The sequence below is a fragment of the Procambarus clarkii genome, chromosome 65 (genome assembly GCF_040958095.1).
Source record: "Procambarus clarkii isolate CNS0578487 chromosome 65, FALCON_Pclarkii_2.0, whole genome shotgun sequence".
Classification (NCBI taxonomy): domain Eukaryota; kingdom Metazoa; phylum Arthropoda; class Malacostraca; order Decapoda; family Cambaridae; genus Procambarus; species Procambarus clarkii.
In genome coordinates this window covers 23,975,276-23,991,363 of record NC_091214.1, presented here as the reverse complement: position 1 = coordinate 23,991,363, position 16,088 = coordinate 23,975,276, and the positions used below count along the sequence as shown (strand labels likewise).

Below are 16,088 nucleotides of genomic sequence, written 5' to 3'. Positions count from 1 at the left end.
TTTGTATTGGGAAATACTGCAAGGGGGAAAAGTAATCCAAGATCTTCCAATTACTTTTTTGTTATGAATGTTAGTAATTGAGCAAGAGAGCGGCTACAATTACATTAAACAAGTTGTGGTTTATTAAGGTATGATAATGCGTTAATATGTTTCTTAATTAAAACGTTAATTTGAATAATACACATTATCTAGGCAGGCAAGCAATCTTGCCTGGAATTTTACAACTCCTGAGTCTTCGTTATTATGATAAGTTATCGTTATCATGGGTAATAAACTGTAATTTTCAATATTTCAGTGAGGTATGTGAATGAGTTTCAGATTAGACAGGGTACGTAGGTCGTACGATCACTCCAAATTACGAAGGAGCTTTATGATGTCGTACGTGCTCTCTTGGGCGAGCTGCTTCACGCTTGGCAATAGTTAACAAGGTGGTTAAGATGAGTCTGATGACTTAGAGTAACTATAAACCTTTGACGGGGGGGGGGGGGGAGTATGAGTGGGGATTTGATGATTATTGACATGTTGGTGTGAGTTGGGTGGCGGATGTACGACTTCTTCACTTTCCTCTCACCTTCACGCGCCCCGCCCCCTCCCCCTGTCACTGTGTCTGTCTGTGTCTCTGTCTCTCTCTCTCACATATTAAGTTTGTAATTACATAACAATAAGTATACCGGCTGTAATTACGGTCTTTAATTGTTTAGACGCTATTCCTATTTAATACATTTGTATGCATACCAGCGGTTGTCAGTGAGGGGGGGGGGGGGGTGACCCAGCCTCGTTCCTAATTACCGTTGACCTTGGAGGGGCTGTGTGTGACCTCTCCCAAACTGCAGGCTCGTCGTGCCGGTATTTACCCTAGATATCAGCCGTCTCGTCGCTTAACAAGGAATTATTTTGGATTGGGGGAGTTGAGGGGGGGTGGGGGGAGGAGGTCAGGGGTTGAAGGTTGATGGGTTCAGGGGCGCAGCTTCCCCAGGGGTTCTTAACCCCCTGGGGAAGCTAGATAGATAGAAGCTAGATAGATAGAAGCTAGATAGATAGAAGCTAGATAGAAGCTAGATAGATAGAAGCTAGATAGATAGAAGCTAGATAGAAGCTAGATAGATAGATAGATAGAAGCTAGATAGATAGATAGATAGATAGATAGAAGCTAGCTAGATAGACAGAAGCCAGATAGATAGATAGAAGGTAGATAGGAAGCAGATAGACTCTTACGCGTGGACGCCACCATTCAAAGATGCAACAAAATCTTCAAATAAAGAGAGTCGCTGTGTATTTACTATTTGTGTCTGCGGGATCGAGCTATTAGCTCTTGGTCTCCGCCTTTCTAATCAATCTTATTTTTCCTCTCTTATATCTATTACATATATTTAGCATGTAGCAGCAGCTGTCTCACTCCCAGGTACCTATTTACTGCTAGGTGAGCAGGGGCATCAAGGTGAAAGCAACATTTTGCCCATTTGTCTCCGCCGGGGATCGAACCCGGAACCTCACTGTGAGACTGGGTCCCAATAGCTGAAGCTCTCTGAGACACAGGTTGACAACACACAGGCAGGCTGTCACCCGTAATGTGTGATTCTGGTTGACACTTCTCCCAACGTGAGGGAGCCGGTCGGCCGAGCGGACAACACACTGGACTTGTGATCCTGTGGTCCTGGGTTCGATCCCAGGCGCCGGTGAGAAACAATGGGCAGAGTTTCTTTAACCCTATGCCCCTGTTACCTAGCAGTAAAATAGGTACCTGGGTGTTAGTCAGCTGTCACGGGCTGCTTCCTGGGGGTGGAGGCCTGGTCGAGGATCGGGCCGCGGGGACACTAAAAAGCCCCGAAATCATCTAAAGATAACCTCAAGATAACGTCCCGTTGTTGGGGCGCTACTGTGATAGGAAGACGGGGCGGGGTGGATGTGGAGAGGGGGTGAAAACCCCCCTCTCACTGGGGGGGGGAAGTAGGGAGGGAGGAAGAGATGTGAGAGTAGAGAGAGAAGGGGAAGAGTGTTACGACACCCTCTTGCAATACAGTTATTCTCCGCGGTGTTGCACAGTTACACGTATGCAATAAACGTTGAGGAGGTTCACGAGTCTCTTGTTGGTCGCGGAAACGTTTGGCGGAGCAGCTCAGGCTTGGTACGTCCCATACGTCAGGGCAACCGCGTCCACCAGCCTGGTTGATCAGTCTGGTCGACGACCGGGCCGCGGGGACGCTAAGCCCCGGAAGCACCTCAAGGTAACCTCAAGGTAAGGTAGTAAACACGAAGAAAAAACACCAGGAACACCAACCAAATGTGGTCAGATAAGTCTAACAGCCAGACGAAACGTGCAATAAAAGCACATCAAATTTCATGCCAAGGTTGCAATTACATCTCGCCAAATTCCTACCAAACTGGCCTGAAACCTGGCCAGAAACCCGAGTATTCAGAAATACCCTATTAGTGTTTTACCAGAAACTAGAGAAAGAAAGAATCGAACGTGACTTGATCACTATATTGAGAAGGATTTAGCGCAGTAGGCGCTAAATCCTAAGGAGAGACTGTTGAGAATGTGAGGCACTTGGGAACATGGTGGGGCAGCTCTTGCACACACACAGGCAAGCAAGTCATTCACAGCCATACACGGACATGTTCGTATGGCTAAAGAGTAAAGGGAATGGATTGGGTGGTGTAGGAAGCGGTCTCCACCCCCCCCCTTCCCCCCACTCTCACTCTCTGTCTCTCACTCACTCTCTCTGTCTCTCTCACTCCCTCACTCCAACCACTTTGGGCTGGACGGTAGGGCGACAGTCTCGCTTCATGCAGGTCGGTGTTCAATCCCCGACCGTCCAAGTGGTTGGACACCATTGATTTGATTGTTGCCGCCGGAGGCGGCTAGTTTATTGTGCACCCCATACTCATCCTGTGAGCGGTAGCGCAAAAAGCATTACAGAGGGCACAAAAGGTCTTTATCAGACCTCATCTTAGATTATTACATAAACAGTTTCATCTATGCTTTACACCTTATAGTTACAATGTCAGCTAGTTACAGAGAAAGTGCTATTACAAGAGCTCCATATTTACAGTAAGTCATCATACATTAATGGTAGGTCTTATCGCTAATACATAATAGTTTGCACTGTATCAACATTTCGCTTCCAGTAGATAAACGACATATGAGATTAAGTAACAAGTAGTGTATTGTGAAGACTAATAATAAACAGCAGCTCCCCTATGACTCTGTAATATCTCCATTGTCAAACTATTATGTAATGGACACCATTCCTTTCCCCCGTCCTATCCCAAATCCTTATCCCCTCCCAGTGCTATATAGAGTCGCCATGGCTTGGCGCTTTCCCGACAATTCCCTTCCCTTCTCACTCTGCCTCTCACTCTCTGCATTTCTCCTGCTCTCACTCTTGGCAAGATAACTATCTGTGTAGAATTGAAATCTCCACTCTAAGACATCCCCTCTAATACCAGTTATCACTTCAGCTGACTGGTGTCGAGAAATACGCCCCCTCCCCCCCCCCCTGGTCGACAATGTCAACAAATAACACATTCAAAACAACACAGAACAGTGCAACACTATTTATAATCACTATAATTATATAACATGAATGGTCAAAGTATATCACGGGAGACATCTTCCGTCACGCAGGGTGCAGTCGCACCTCCACAGATCTCCAGCATCAGCTCTTGATACTGGTAATGGCTCAAAAGGGCCACCACTTACGGGCTATTCATGCCCGTGCCACCTTTTGGGTGGCTTAATCTTCATCAATCAATCAGTCGATCAAAGTATGACAAATCTTCAGTGGGAAGTGACACAGTCGTGGCATTATAGGCAGAGTAGTAACTCGTTACTACTAAAGTAGTAATAGAATAGTAATAGTCATTGTAACGCGATCCTCAAGCATCGTAAAATAATTGGTTATAATGGTTCTGTCAATGGTGACTATTAGTAATAGTACTGTCAATAAAGACATTCACAATATCAACACGCTGATGGGTAAAGATGGCACTGATTTGTGAAAACACAAAGTAATATAAATACCAATATACGAAACATCTAGGTCTTGGGGAAACTTCAGTCCTCGGGGCTGGGGTTTACATTTGTTGCCATGTTGGGTGTAGCAATAATAACCAAAATATATATATGTCTATATGTATATCTGTCTATATGTATGTCTAGGGTCTCACCCTAATATAGCCGGTTGGGTTACTCTGCGCCTCGTATGGAGCCAATTACCTTACCTTGTGATGGTTCCGAGGATCAACGTTCCCGCGGCCCGGTCTCTAACGAGGAGCCAGATTCACGAAGCAGTTACGAAAGTACTTACGAACCTGTACATTGGGAAGTTATCATGCTTGTAAACTGTTTAATAAATGTAACCTTAAGGAAAGATGTACATGTTCCTAAGTATATACGTAACTGTTTCGTGAATCAGGCCCCAGGTCTTCTGGCTGATGGTGTGGTCAGGCAGACTGTTAGATGTGGCAGCTCGCAGCCTGGTTGATCAGGTATCCTATGAAAGAGTTTGTAGCGATCTGTTTTTGAACACCATGAGAGGTTGGCCAGTTATTGCCCCTTTTGTGTAGGTGAAATGTGTTGAAAAATCTTGGGGCCCCTTGATGTTGATAGTTCTCATTCAGAGTACCTATTGCACCTCTGCTTTTCAACGGGGCTATTCTGCACTTCCTGCCATGCCTCCTGGCCTCGTGTAATGTTACCTCCATGTGCAGATTTCCAACCAGCCCCCTCTAATATTTTATAAGTGTGGATTATTATGCATCTCTCCCGCCTGCGCTCTGTAGAATACTTATTAAAAATCAATAAATTAAAATTAAATGTCCCAATAATATTGATATTCTTTGAGTAGATTCCAACAATAAAGGATCTTTCGCGGTTAACACTCCCTTCGCGCCAAAATCCGCGCGCCAAAAACCTTCCCTTTAATTGTTTTGGCGGGGTGTGAAGGCGTGACGTCACGGTCGACGCCCCCCACCTGGGCGGCACAGTGGTTGACACACGCCGCTCTCACCAAACACTTCCTGCTTCACGCTGTACTAAAACCCATCACACTGAGGGCCGCGTCTATGTCACATGTTGTGAGTCGCTGTGTTCGGGGCAAGAGGTTCGTGCCCGAAACGCTGTGTTCGGGGCAAGAGGTTCGTGTCCGAAACGCTGTGTTCGGGGCAAGAGGTTCGTGCCCGAAACGCTGTGTTCGGGGCAAGAGGTTCGTGCCCGAAACGCTGTGTTCGGGGCAAGAGGTTCGTGCCCGAAACGCTGTGTTCGGGGCAAGAGGTTCGTGCCCGAAACGCTGTGTTCGGGGCAAGAGGTTCGTGCCCGAAACGCTGTGTTCGGGGCAAGAGGTTCGTGCCCGAAACGCTGTGTTCGGGGCAAGAGGTTCGTGCCCGAAACGCTGTGTTCGGGGCAAGAGGTTCGTGCCCGAAACGCTGTGTTCGGGGCAAGAGGTTCGTGCCCGAAACGCTGTGTTCGGGGCAAGAGGTTCGTGCCCGAAACGCTGTGTTCGGGGCAAGAGGTCCGTGCCCGAAACGCTGTGTTCGGGGCAAGAGGTTCGTGTCCGAAACGCTGTGTTCGGGGCAAGAGGTTAGTGTCCGAAACGCTGTGTTCGGGGCAAGAGGTCCGTGCCCGAAACGCTGTGTTCGGGGCAAGAGGTCCGTGCCCGAAACGCTGTGTGCGCGCGTATTAGCGGCTTTATGTAAATTCCATTGTGCGGCCCCCGACCATGCAAATACTTCCGCCGTCACGCGGTTCAAATGTGTTTTATGTAAACAAACTATAATCGAATGTGAAGGTCAGGCGAGGCTTAACTTAGTGGGAACCGAACCCTGTGAGGTTTATGCTTTTTTATCTATAGTTAGGAGTGTAACGGGAGTGGGCAGGTGTAGCAACAGGTGTGTGTGTGGGGGGGGGGGCAGGGGTATGGGTATAGGGGGCTTTATTAGGGGCTGGAGCCAGCAGTGTTGGACAGGTGTTGGGGGTGAGGAAGACAGGTTCTGGGTAACGAGACGGGGACAGGTGTGTAGGCAGGGGGCAGGTGTGTGGGCAGGGGACAGGTGTGTGGGCAGGGGACAGGTGTGTGGGCAGGGGACCTTTCACACTCCTCCTCATTCCTCCCTCACACTCCTCCTCCACCTCACTCCTCCCTCACACACTCCTCCACCTCACACTGGTGGAGCAGCCTTCCGTGTGTGGGGGAGTGACCGGGGGGGGGGAGAGTGACCAGAGGACAGTACTCGCATGTACTCAATCCACTCACCATATCAAGGCAGGGAGGAGGGGGGGCTGGGCTCATTACACCCCCTCCCTACAGGTCTTTGTGATAAATCCGTGTGCCAAGACCTCTTAGCCCTTACATACACCGTGTGTGTGTGTGTGTGTTCCCCAGGTGCATATTGGCCAGGACACACCCTCGGTGTGAAGGCCGGCACGACGTGGGCGGGGCACCTGGTGTAGTGAAGGGTCTTCCACGGCGACCAGCCCCTGTGGTGCACAGCGCCGCCACACCCTAACACATCTCTACACCCTCACCCTCTCACCCTAACACATCTCTACACCCTCACCCTCTCACCCTACACCCTCTCACCCTACACCCTCTCACCCTACACCCTCTCACCCTACACCCTCTCACCCTACACCCTCACAACCTCCCCACACCCTCACACACCCTACACCTCACACTCCAGTCTTGTTCACAACAGGCAGGACTGGTTCCTCCTGGTGGGTGTGGCATACCAGGGAGTGAGGGGTGGAGAGTGGAGGAGGGGTAGGAGGGAAGGGGGGGGGGTAAACAGAGCTGGGGCTAGGGGTGAAGGGGGGGGGGAAGGCAAGGCGTGGATAATGTTCATTATGGCATTGTATACTCTGACGAATGTGGTTGAGTCTACAAGTAGTGAGGACTGAGCCGTGCACAGGTACACGCTCTAATTGTCACGTGACCCTGACAATCACCAAATGGCCGGGGGGGGCTATTTACTTCAATGAAACCTCTTGGTAGTTTATTTCACTCATTTATGACTCGATTGCCGAACCCCCCCCCCCCTATTTACCTATTCTCATTACGAACAACCGTGTATATATATAACTTTGTCACCAGCTTGGTTTTGGCTATTTCAGAACTTTGTACCTTAAGCATATATCTATGTACTCGTGTGCCTTTACGGGTTATTCATGCCCGTGCCACCTCTTTGGTGGCTTAATCTCCACACACACGTGGCTGAGGTGAGCCAAGGCTTGTCTGGGCGCGCATGGTCACGCTCTAAGATAACACACAAGATATTTGCTCACACATCTGTTGCCAAGTCAAGTATCCTCCTCACCTTTGTCGTGTGGTTTCTGGTTATCATTACTTCCCGATCTCGGTACAGGCGGCTTTGTTCTTCACGCGGAATTGAGCATTTCAGGTTCGATTCCCGGGTTGGGCACAAATGGTTGGGAAGGTTGTAAGGAGGGAGCCGGCCGGAACAACCGTGGACATTTTCAAGAGGAAACTAGATTTATTCCTTCAAGGAGTGCCGGACCAACCGGGCTGTGGTGGGTATGTGGGCCTGCGGGCCGCTCCAAGCAACAGCTTGGTGGACCAAACTCTCACAAGTCGAGCCTGGCCTCGGGCCGGGCTTGGGGAGTAGAAGAACTCCCAGAACCCCATCAACCAGGTATCAACCAGGTATCAACCAGGTCGGCCGAGCGGACAGCACGCTGGACTTGTGATCCTGTGGTCCCGGGGTCGATCCCGGGTGCCGGCGAGAAACAATGGGCAGAGTTGTCACCCTATGCCCCTGTTACCTAGCAGTAAAATTGGTACCTGGGAGTTAGTCAGCTGTCACGGGCTGCTTCCTGGGGGTGGAGGCCTGGTCGAGGACCGGGCCGCGGGGACACTAAAGCCCCGAAATCATCTCAAGATAACCTCAAGAGGAGAGGAGGCCAGGAGTTAGTGTTGTGGGATTGCATGATGGGCGAGGAGTCACAATAACGTGGCTAAAATATGTTGACCAGACCACACACCAGAAAGTGAAGGGACGACGACGTTTCGGCCCGTCCTGGATTGCTAGAATGGTCCAAGACGGACCGAAACGTCGTCGTCCCTTCATTTTCTAGTGTGTGGTGGGTCGGTAGTATGAACCTGGGGTGACTGGCTGCATGATCGCCCAGTTGGCCTGGTCGACTGATTGATTGATGATTGATGAAGATTAAGCCACCCAAAAAGGTGGCACGGGCATGAATAGCCCGTAAGTGGTGGCCCTTTTAAGCCATTACCAGTATCAATAGATGATACTGGAGATCTGTGGAGGTGCGACTGCACCCTGCGTGACGGGAGATGTCTCCCGTGCTGGTCGACTGTCTTGATGGTTGGTAACGAAGATGCTGTTACGTTTGTTGGGGAAACGTTGGTGGACATTCTCAGGGGCAGGCAGGGGGTGTGGCCCCCAGGGGCAGGCAGGGGGTGTGGCCCCCCAGGGACAGGCAGGGGGTAAATGCGAAAGTGGCGGACATGGAAGGGCCATGGCAGTGGAACGGTATATGGGAAAGAATGGCGAGAATAGGTGTATGGACAGGAGAGAATGGTGGCGGTAGGGGAGGAGTATAGCAATATAATGGTGGCAGGGAATGGTGTATGGGAGACGTATAATAGTGGTAAGGGGGGGGAGGGAAGAGATGGTGAGAAGCTGTGTGCTCACAGCTCTGCCCATCTCCTCACAGCACGGTTCATCACTATACTTAACACAACACCACCTTCTCGGCTTTCATTTTCTATTCCGGTTCTTTGTTGACGTGTTTTTCTCCCCTTCAATGATTTCTTAAGGGGGGGTTCGAACTGGGAGTAATTGGTGGAGGAGCCGTTGATGGCCAACCAGCCACTCGCCAGCCTCGCCATTCTTAGCTCAGAGAACGCCTTCCTCTTCCTCCCCCCCCCCCCCACCCTCCCTCTCTTGTCTCTAAAGGGTACTAGGGGGGGGGGTATTCTCTCCCTCATTATACCTGTGTCTCTCTCTCTCATTTATTATACAGGACCTCTCCCAGGCATCCTTAGGCCTGGCAAGGTGGAGGAGAGCGTCTCCAATTACTGCCCAACTGTTTAGTGGTCGTTATGGGATCTTTTTATTCACCGTAAGAATGCCCTTCGACCTAAAATACCACCACAACATAATGTTAAACCTGTCTCGTAAATAATGTAAACCAACTCTACAACTATTAAAAAAAAACAAAAAAAATCCTGTAAAAAAACCGGTAGTAAAAAGCTGAATAAACGAAACAGGAAAGGAAAAAAAATAAAATCTAAAATCCAGTGTAAAGAGTACACAGGAAGGACTTGGAATCTTTTATATAACTTTTTTTTCCCCCATTGGAGAATTTCTAGCGATGGACGAGAAGCCCAAGAGTGTTTGTTTACTCTTGAAGGTGCGCGCCAAATTTTGTATTTATTTTTACGCGCCAAATTTTGTATTTATTTTTACGCGCCAAATTTTGTATTTATTTTTACGCGCCAAATTTTGTATTTATTTTTACGCGCCAAATTTTGTATTTATTTTTACGCGCCAAATTTTGTATTTATTTTTACGCGCCAAATTTTGTATTTATTTTTACGCGCCAAATTTTGTATTTATTTTTACGCGCCAAATTTTGTATTTATTTTTACGCGCCAAATTTTGTATTTATTTTTACGCGCCAAATTTTGTATTTATTTTTACGCGCCAAATTTTGTATTATTTTTTACGCGCCAAGCCTCTCTGGAGAGAGCGCGGTCGACACAATGAACCCGTCCAACCAGGAAACAGAGAGACAACACACACAGACATGGGGGATAAAGTGGACACACAAAGGTGGAAGAGAATAATGGAGGAAGAGAGCCGGTGGGCAGGAAGTGATACAATGAATAAGAGAAGGAAAACTTAACAAATAACCTACACGGAATGCGACCCGATCAACGACTTAAAAAAAATAGTGGAGAAAGAAAACGGAAATAAGACATTGTGCCATGCTTGAGTACAGTACCATAAGGGAGGGGATGTGGCTTGGTATATATATATATAATGAAATAATATATACAATATGGGTTAAAAGGGGTATGATGAAGCGGTAAGAATCTTGAGTTGTTATTAAAGATGGGACCAGAGACAGGTAGCTACCAGGATGCTACTCTGCCTGGATCACCTCACCAGATGAAACGGGAAACTGTCAGCCCTGGGAAAAGGGGGGGTTAGGGGGGTTAGGACACGTGGGGTGAGGCTAGGGGGGAGGGTTAGGACACGTGGGGTGAGGCTAGGGGGGAGGGTAAGGACACGTATATGATGTACTCTATACTCAATCTGTGAGCCGTAGCGTAAAAAGGATTATAGTGAGCACAAACGGCCTTTAATCAGATCTCAGCGGGTATTTTAATATTTACAATTTTCCCCTAAGCGCAGGAATATCCCTGCCAAACAAAAAAAAATGCAAGCTGAACTGCCAGATATGCTTGTAGCCAAGACGTATTCGAGCTGTGGCGCCGTCTGTCAGTCTTCTGAGACTTAGTTGCCCATTACAAGTGTTTAACATTTCATTGTGATGAACAGGCAGGTATCGGGTATAGGCAGGTGTCGGGTATAGGCAGGTATCGGGTATAGGCAGGTATCGGGTATAGGCAGGTATCGGGTATAGGCAGGTATCGGGTATAGGCAGGTATCGGGTATAGGCAGTTATCAGATATAGATCAAGCGGGTATGAACAAATGGTCTGCTAGATCGTGTTTGAACTCTTGTACGTTCTCCATATTCTTCTACGTTCTCGTCTACTGACACCTCTTAGAGATGTATTTAATAGTGCAAGATTACGTTCACCATTGTCTCTATTTATCACAAGCTTTGCAAGGGGCATCAACATTATCTTGTTCCTGCAGTCCAATGTGAGAAGTGAATCCACAACAGTTTGACTCCCTTATTGAAGATGCATATTAATGTATGCATACAAGCCAGGGAGGGAATTATCAGGGAAATGTGCCAAGCCACTATGACTATATAGCACTGGGAAGAGATCAGATTTTGGGATGGGACCGGGGAGGGGGAAGGAATGATGCCCCAACCACTTGGACGGTCGGGGATTGAACACCGACCTGCATGAAGCGAGACCGTCGCTCTACCGGCCAGCCCAAATGGTTGTCGGGCATACAAGCCAGGCACACATTTATATATCTGCCTGGCTTGGGAGACAATACGTTACTATTTGGTTATAACTATTTCATGCTAGTAATGAATGACTTCATTCAGACTCCTCATCATTCAAGAAGTCATTCAAATGTCTGCTGCAGTGTTTACAGTAATTTTGAGTGCTACAAGGATAGCCAACAGTTTAATCTGCAAGTTCACTGTAGAAATGTTCATGTAGAACATGTAGAAAATGTTCAAATTGTTCTAGATTAGCTTTAAAGTCTTAAGTTACGAGTTTATTTTTAATTATTTTTTAAATGTTCTGTTTCCTTTTTCTACAGGGAGACTAGGAATGGTGGGGACGAGATGAGAGCATCAAGCTGCTACTGTGAGTTGAAGCACAATGAACACTCGCTAAGACGCCTCGAGCCCCCTTATCCGTGCTCCTGTCGCCACACTTTCATCCTCAGACTCTTCCTTTGCCACCTTGTAAGACAAATTGACCCCTTTTCTGCCCCTGCTCATTGTTGTGGCACCCGGCCCTGTCCTTCACTAGCCCCATCCTCGGGTACACTACTCTATCCTTCATTATCCCTCGTGTCTATCCTTTAGTTCTTCCCCCTGGCTCCCTGTCCTGCCACTGTTCCTCTTCACTGACTGCTCCTTTCCCCTTACTCTAGCCTTCACTCTCCCCCACTTCCCCTTTTATTTTGTCGACTTTCCCTTTGGTGTGCTTCAACCTTACATTTCAACTGCCGTAACGTAATCGTTAAGCTGGGGGCCGCTGAAGCCATGTCGGTCATCTGTCAGACCTTCGTCCAGAACACATGGAGGAAGGACTTGTGCTCCAACTGTTTCAAGTCCAAGGAAGAGCATGGAGGAGGAGGAGGGGGTGAAGGAGTTAACGATGGAGGGCACAAAGATGATGATATAGGCTTCTCCAGAAGCAGGAATGGCACGGAGGGCGGTGGTGGAGGTGGATCCAGGCGGTATATGGGTGTCGCCGGCCGGGTATACCAGAGAGGCTACTACAATAACAATTGGAAGTCTATCATGATCGACAAGTCAGACTCGGCGCTCGGGTCGCCCGAGATCATGAGGAGCGTGTCAAAACTGGTGAGTCAGGAGAACCAGAAGAATCTCATGCTGAGCGACATGGTCACTTCGCAGGAGAAGGAAGGTCTGCGAAGTTCTCGGTTGGTTCAGCAAGTGAAGACGTCGCAGAGCGAGGCCAGGCTTCTTACCGAGCTCCTGGGCGATAAGAACGAAGACGAGGAGAAGAACGAGAAAGAGGAGAGCAAGTACAAAGAAGACAGAGGGGATGTGAGTAGTGATCTGGGGTCGGAGGCGAGTAATGATGGCAGTAGCACTTCTTCGCCGACCTCGACTTGCTCGTACCAGGTGTCCTACTCCGCTGTCAACAGTGACACTTCTTCCCTGGAGAGTGAGGGAGGCAGTGACAACTTCGGGGAGGACAAGATGGAGGACACCCGAGTTAAAGAGGACACCCATTCACCCACACCATCCCCCCAACGCTCTCCAGTGAGCATCCTAAAACATTCCGGAGCTCCGAAGGGCAAGCGCGGATCCATAACCTTCAATCCAAAGTTGGAGGAAATTATTGGTTATGGCGGCGACGTGGACTACGATGACGATGACGACGACATCGAGGACGATGACGATGACTACGATAAGTTAGCAGACCTGACCCCAGACGAGCGGGCCTTGAGACAATTAACGGACAAGAACACAGAATTCAATTCAGACAATGATAATCTGAAGAAGGACATTGATGAGCTGCTCCCGTCCGTCGAAGAACTAGAAGAGAAGAGGAAGATGATCATTGCAGAAATTGAGGCACTGGAAAAACTGGGGAGGGAAAATCGACTGAAGAATGAAAAGGCAAAGCAAGAAGAGAAAAAAGACGACAAACAGGAAGCTAAAGTGAAGCTGAAACGCTCTCCACCGTTGGTCTCAACGAAGCCGCTGATCGCTAGAAATAACAATGACCTTCGCGTCAACCAGGTCCTTCCTATGAAAAACGGCGAAGTGGTCAGAACGGGAATCCCGGAGGACGGTGAAGAGGTCCCTCTGAAGGGCATCAAACCTAAGTACGTCGCCAGGGAGGATGAGATGGTGGAAAAGTCCAGCGTGTTAGAAGGGGAGCTGAAAACCAACATGGGGAAGATCACTTCTATTGACGAAGTGTTTCTCCAGGAGCAGACAAAGAAAGTCAAAGTTACCTCTATAGACGATATGTGTGTACCGGTCGTGGATGAAACAGTCAAGTCAGCAGAAGTAAGGCAGGAAACTCAGGTGAACACTGTGAATATTGACGACAGTCAACATGATGAAACACAGGAGGATATTGCTGTTGAAACGTCATTTAATTCAGATTGTGAAAGAGAATCATCACCATCATCACTGTCACCACCATCACTATCACCATCATCGGATCTTGGAACGCCATCTCCTGTGGCACCAAGTGAAGGTACTCCATCTCACAAGGTACAACAAAATCAAAATACTCTCAATAAAGATGTAGACAGTGCCAAACCCTGTACACTCACCAAGGGAAGTTCTTCTGCAGTTGGCAGTGAAACAGAAAATCCAACTAGGAAGGCCCCAGTTTCATCCCCTAGAAAATCCCTGATGGGTCATAGTCAGCGACAAGCTACAAATGATCCAGTTCAGTTAACTACACCAGAAAATCCCAAGACCTCTCCAAAAGGGAGTCCTCCGGGAACTTGTAAGCCTCGAACAAGTCCAATCCTCACAGCAAGTAGCAAGTCCCCATCACCCATTGAATGCCACAAAAAAATAGAAACTTCTTCTCGAGGGGCTTCAGTAATTCCAGGAAATATGATCTTAAAATCTTCCTCTGCTTTAGTGCAGCAAAAATTATTTGATGATATAAAACCCGGAGTAGAGAGAGAACTTGATGTGGACTCCAAAACTTCAAATGGCAAAGATGAAGAAAAACTCGCCAAGCCACACTCGGCAGAAAGTTCAACAGAGGGCACAAGGAACTCTTCGAAACAAAGAACTGAAAGCCTTACACATTCCCAAGACCACAGTCATCAAGATACCTCTACAACACTTTCCAGCGAGTCGCTTCCAATACCGTCTGGAAATATAAGTAATCAGACAATTCAAGAGCCTTCCAGCAGCACTTATCAAATTCAACCAGAAAGTTGCAAAACCACAATAAATCAAGGTCTTCCCGAATCTTTCAGAGCACTGTCTAATCAAAATCTTTCAGAGACTAACAGAGTTTTACCCAATCAACGTCTTCCAGAAGTTCCCAGAAAACCTTCCTCGAATAAGAATAATCTAGAACTTAACAAAACTTCATCTAATCGTGACCTTCAACAATATACCTTAAGAACACCATCTAATTACAGTCACATACAGATTTCAAGAACTTTGTCCAATCAAATTACTTCAGATACTTTAGGGAACTTATCTGATCATAGTCACGCTGAAGCTTCAAGAACGCAATCAAATCAAAGTCTTCCAGGAACGTTTAGTGATCAGAGTCTTCCAGAAACCCCAAGATCTTCCTGCAGTGATCAGAGTCTTCCAGAAAACCCCAAAACTCCTGCAAGCCGACAAGGAAGCACATCTAGCCTTATGACGACCTTTGGGACGCCCATATTGATATCGACGACCTCGCCCCAGAACTCATTCCTTCACTCGTCCCCTACACGAAACATGTACGACGACACCTACAACTCTCCATCAGCCATGCATACTCAGGAGACTTCAGATTTCCTGCGGGATATAAAGTCGCAGCCAGAAGTTCCAACACCGACGGCAGGGATCCAGAAGTCGGCTCTGTATGCCTCGACGTCTTGTCTCAAGGGTCTTCCAGGAGCCAAACCTGTAATAACGCCCAAACCTCCAATATTGAGAGACAAACCCAAAGTACCTCTTAAGCCACCAGGAAGCAGGTCGAGGATATATGCAACGCCATCACCCATCACCCCAAAAGTTCCAATTGGGAACCTTTCAGGAGCTATTTCGACACCTAACCTCTCAACTCTACATGCGGAAGACAGGGCTGAAACGGCCTCCTCCGCATCAGGAGCTTTGGAGGCGTCTTCACCTTCACAGCCAGAAGGTAGACCGGGGCTTGTGTATAAATTGGCTGCCGAGCAGAAAAAACCACCTCCAACCATGCAAGCGCCCTCAGTACCTTCCCTAGGTGGGCGGCACCCGGTGGAGGCAGTGTATGACGTCCCAGTCACGATAGTCTCAAGTGCTTCAACAACGAGAAACTCCTCTTCCTCCGGGTCGTCATGCGAGACGAAGCATGATGACGACGTCACCATTTACCACGAGATCGATGACAGTATAAAAGCAAACACAAACTGTGATATGGAGTTGGGTCAGGGATCCCTGGAGTCTCCTTTGGCGAGTCGTCAAGAGTCCACTAGACACCAGTCCAGGTCCACCTTCGAAGCGAACCGCTCCTTGCTCTCCGCCGCTTTGGATTTTGGTACCAAAGCCACAAGATCCAGCTCGAACAAGCGGTCCGCGCCTCGACCGCCTGCAGGGGAGGAGGAACAGGAGCACTTTGGACCAACAGAGACTTTGGAGGATACAACGCCATTGGTGACTCAGCTGTCTGTGCCTCTGGAAACCTCCTCTCCAAAAGAGGCGCACAGTGAGAGCCCACAGGAAACCTCTGCAGCAATTCAGGGGGACAGCAATGATGGTGAATCTTATTCCTCCTTTACCGACGACTTTGATGATGATGACGACGACGATGAGGAGGAAGAGGAGGGAGACGTAGAGCACCCGACCTTGAGGAAAGCTGAGAGGTCGTCTTCAGCTGTACCCTTCTACAGGAACTCCATCGGCGCCATCGGCACCAACGAGATTAAAGGTTAGTTGCACCTTCTGCTGCCTTGTCTTGTGTGGCATTTTCCTTAAATAAACTAAGTGTGGGCGGGGAAGTTAGGGAT

At 48.3% G+C, this 16,088-nt stretch overlaps 1 protein-coding gene across 13 annotated transcripts in view; it reads left to right on the top strand.

The window, feature by feature from the left end:
• The window catches only part of LOC123771040 (serine-rich adhesin for platelets), a 116,818-nt gene that overhangs the window by 79,323 nt on the left and 21,407 nt on the right, over positions 1 to 16,088 (top strand). For all 13 annotated transcript variants that reach the window (XR_011223782.1, XM_045763303.2, XM_045763311.2 and 10 more), the window contains one exon: positions 11,460 to 16,009. Coding sequence is in view for 12 of the 13 variants with exons in the window: in XM_045763303.2 (XP_045619259.2) it covers positions 11,911 to 16,009 (4,099 nt within the window). In the remaining variant the exon portion in view is untranslated. The remainder of the gene's footprint in view (positions 1 to 11,459; positions 16,010 to 16,088) is intronic.